The sequence below is a fragment of the Bison bison genome, unplaced genomic scaffold (genome assembly GCF_000754665.1).
Source record: "Bison bison bison isolate TAMUID 2011002044 unplaced genomic scaffold, Bison_UMD1.0 scf7180017864079, whole genome shotgun sequence".
In the NCBI taxonomy this organism is placed as follows: domain Eukaryota; kingdom Metazoa; phylum Chordata; class Mammalia; order Artiodactyla; family Bovidae; genus Bison; species Bison bison.
Genome location: NW_011494651.1, coordinates 213,496 through 217,057, shown reverse-complemented (window position 1 = coordinate 217,057; position 3,562 = coordinate 213,496). Strand labels below are relative to the sequence as shown.

At 60.5% G+C, this 3,562-nt stretch overlaps 1 protein-coding gene across 3 annotated transcripts in view; it reads right to left on the bottom strand.

The window, feature by feature from the left end:
* The window catches only part of PARVB (parvin, beta), a 113,156-nt gene that overhangs the window by 3,364 nt on the left and 106,230 nt on the right, over nt 1-3,562 (bottom strand). For all 3 annotated transcript variants that reach the window (XM_010837589.1, XM_010837590.1, XM_010837588.1), the window contains one exon: nt 1,118-1,190. In XM_010837589.1, coding sequence (XP_010835891.1) covers nt 1,118-1,190 — 73 coding nt within the window. The remainder of the gene's footprint in view (nt 1-1,117; nt 1,191-3,562) is intronic.

Genomic DNA, 3,562 nt, shown 5'->3' with positions numbered 1-3,562 from the left:
CTCTCTTGCCCCCCCCGCCACTCGCAGGCCACTTCCCGAGCCCCCAGGCCGCCACCCCGTGGGATGAGCACTGGAATGGCGAGGATTCTCCTTCATCCCTTCCAGGACGGGCCCAGACAAGTCTGCGTGGTACGGGGTCTAGGACAGCCAAGGACACGTACTGGGGACGGCGGGCCATCCTGTGGGCCTCCTGGGGCAGGGCAGGCGGGAGCCATGGTCCTACCCCCTCGAGGTCAGGACCAAGGGGTGGCCCAGGAAGTCCAAGCGCCTAGTTTGGTGGGAAGGGGCCCTGTCCCCCTGGGGGTTGAGGCGCCTGGTTCTGCTCCTCCCTTGCTCTCTGAGCTCCGACAAGGGCTTGGGGAGGGCTGCGGTCATGGGTCACGGGACAGAGTTCCTGTCCTCGGATGGGTGTTCGGCAGTGACCGCTGAGCCTCCCAGGGGGCGTAGGTGGCGGGTAATGAGAACACCCCACCCAGGATTCACGCTGTCACTGTCGGGCGGGGATCCAGGAGCACTGGCGTCACCTGCAAACCTGTTATAATCGGGACCTGGAGGGCCCGTTCCACAGCCCCTGAGTTGGAAGATGCTTTGAGAAGCACCCCCTCCACCCCACTCACCCACCCCAGGGCTTCAGTTGTCCGCTCAAGTTAAGAGACTCCTGGTAGAGGTCATTTAACACAGGAGGCGGGTGCGGCAGCGAGGAGGCCTCTCGCTGGGGATCTGCTGGCCTCCACTGCCACTCAGACCTCACAGGCCAAGATCGAGCCATGGCCCTGCTCACAGGCACCACTGGGCCATCAGGACAGTGACCCGACAGGCATCAAACTGCAGCCAACCTTAAATATTGTCTCAAGACATGAAGCAGCGTCTCAGTCTGAGCAAGGGCACCTGGTGGGCAATCGAACCCTGAGCCTGTGGGGCAGAGGCCGCGTCCTCCAAGTCAAGTGGTTGCTGAAGAACTGGCCTTGGTGGCTTCACCAGCACAGGACTCTAGGTCCCCGAAGCCCCGAGGGCAACAGGGAGCTGGGGTCGGCAGAGCCTGGCCTTTGAGCCACACACTCAGGGCCTGATGGGAGAGACACGGCCGGTCACCCAGCCCCTCAAAGACCTGGGTTACCTTCGGGGCGAGCCTTGGGCTTCTTAAGGCCTCCGTCCAGCATCAGCTCAAAGGCAAACGACACGTTGTGGACCTGCCAAGGAAGCCAGAGTTAGCGTCGGGGCTGCAACTGGTCCCAAGCCTGCCCACTGCCCCCATCTCCACCAATTTTCTTCTAAGGGGATGGAAGCAAGCATGGACAGGGGAACCTTTGGAATAACTCGGCCCACAAGGACCAGGGTTGCCCAGGGCAGGACAGAGGGTGGGGAGAGGGAGGAGGAGGGAGTCTGCGGAGCGCAACACACACCCGCCAGGTGGGCCTCACTCCCCTTCCCAGGGGGGTTGGGAGACGCAGGAAGGAGTGGGGGTCCCCAGGCTCCGACACGCCCTCATGAAGACAAGTGACGGCAGCTTCTTTTCACAACTGAGGAACTGAGGCTCAGAAAGGGAAAGTCACCTCCCGAAGGTGCCCAGCCCTGGGCCCTGTCCCCAGCACACAGCAGTCACCTGCTATCTGTCAGAAGGGCCTCAAGCCAGCTGAGCATGATGGCGTGCCCTTGGCAGGGGTATATCGGTAGCCCTGACCCAGAGCAGGTCCCGTGGACCCTGCTGGACCTGAAGTCAGGCCCCTGGTGGATGCTGCACAGCCTGGTCCTGACCCTCGACCTGCTCGATGCCCCGGAAAGGTAGGCACATCTGCATTCAGCCCCCAAGGATGCTCGCAGTTTGCTCACTTCTGTTAATGGCTGCTGCAGAGGTTAGACACAGAGCCACCTCCGCTGAGTTTCAAGTCCACCTGAACCACGGAGATACTGGTGAGCAACCAAATCACAGCCAGCCAGATGTCTGCATCGAGTGAAGGCTGGTGGGGGCCGGGGGAAGGAGGAGGGCAGGGAAACCAAAAAGTAAAATAAATCACAGATGTCAGAGCTGGAAAGGACTTTAGGGCTCTCCTGTCATCAAACACCCTTTAAACAGCAACAGTTTCATGATTTCCCTGCCAATGAATCAGAAACACCACAAGTTTGCCTGCAAAGTGGTTTAATGATTAACCAGGAAAAAGACACTTGGCAAAATACTCCTCCGTTAGTCAAGACCATGAGAGCTCGGGGCACAGCAGAGAAGCTTCCAGGCCACGGAGGCACTGGGTGGGCAGCACTCAGAGACGTAGAGAAGGTCACCGTCCGCTGAGTATCAAACAGGAGCCCGGCCCTGGCATGGGGGACACGCCCCAGAGTGGGTGTAGGACACACACCCAGACCTGGGTGAGCTGCAAATGACCTGAGGCTCGCGGGCCACGCCGAGGGGAGACAGGACGCAAGCTGTCAGAGGTCCACCTGCAGGGCCCGGAGCCAGCCCGGAGAGAGGGCTGAACCCAGCTGGGCCTTGGAGCAGGGACACGCAAGGGAGATGACCAGAGGGTCTTAATCTCCCACTTCCCAAAGGAGGTCCTGGGTGAGATGGGTGAGACCATCTATCATCTGTGCTGAGAAAGTCCCCAAGCTCCGAGAGGCGGGGCCGGGCTTCAGCCCACACAAGTCTGGATCGGAACCTGTGCCCTGCCTCTGGGAGCATCCTGCCTCTTCCACCATCCTCTGAGATCCGGATCCCTGAGTCATACACACAACAGGTTTGGAGTCGAGACAGAGCCAGGACGGCCAAGAGGGAGAAACAGGGTAACGGTCGGGTTAGACCATCAGCCCAACGTGGGAACAGACGTCTTCCGTGGCCCCCAGGCTGGCAGGATGCGCCCCCATCACGGGTGTGGAGCATGGTCAAGTCCACAAGGCCCCTCCCTGCCCCAGGGAAAGACTGGCTGGCAGGGGGATGGGGGTGTGGGAGGCGGGGAGCGGCAGGGGTCGGGCGAGCATCCTTTCAAGGCCCACCTCTCTGCAGCTGCTCGGCCCGACCAGTGATAGGTTTTGAGCAAGACTTTCCTCTGCTTTCTTCTCCGTCCAAGGAAACCAGCAGAAAGGAAGCTGCCCCTTCCCCTTCCATTCTCTCGCAGACCCAAGCCTCAACCCCACAACCTCGCTGCCCCTGCAGAGAAGCACCCTCGGAGCCCGGCTCCACGGACCTGGCACAAAGAACAGCAGACACCTCCCGACAGGACGTGGGGCCAGTACCTTGACCGTGATCCCCAAGAGTGAGACCCCACCCCAGGCCACACTCTGAACCCCAAAGCCCCCCACTGCTCCCAGGAGGCAGTCTACGGCTGGACCCCCAAAGTGCTTTATCTCTGTGCTGCAAAGGAGTTTCAAAAAACCAGGTGGGGAGAGAGAAGGGCAGAGGGTCCCAGAAAGGAATAGGGTCTCTTGGTTCCGCCCCTGCTGATGATCCATCCGCACCCCGAGGACCCCTTTCCTCCCTGGGGACAGGGACTCCGATGAGGAAGCAAATGGGAAAGCACCCTGAAACTGCAAAGCCCTTTCTGGGATTTGTTTCCAGGAATAACCTTCAAGTCTC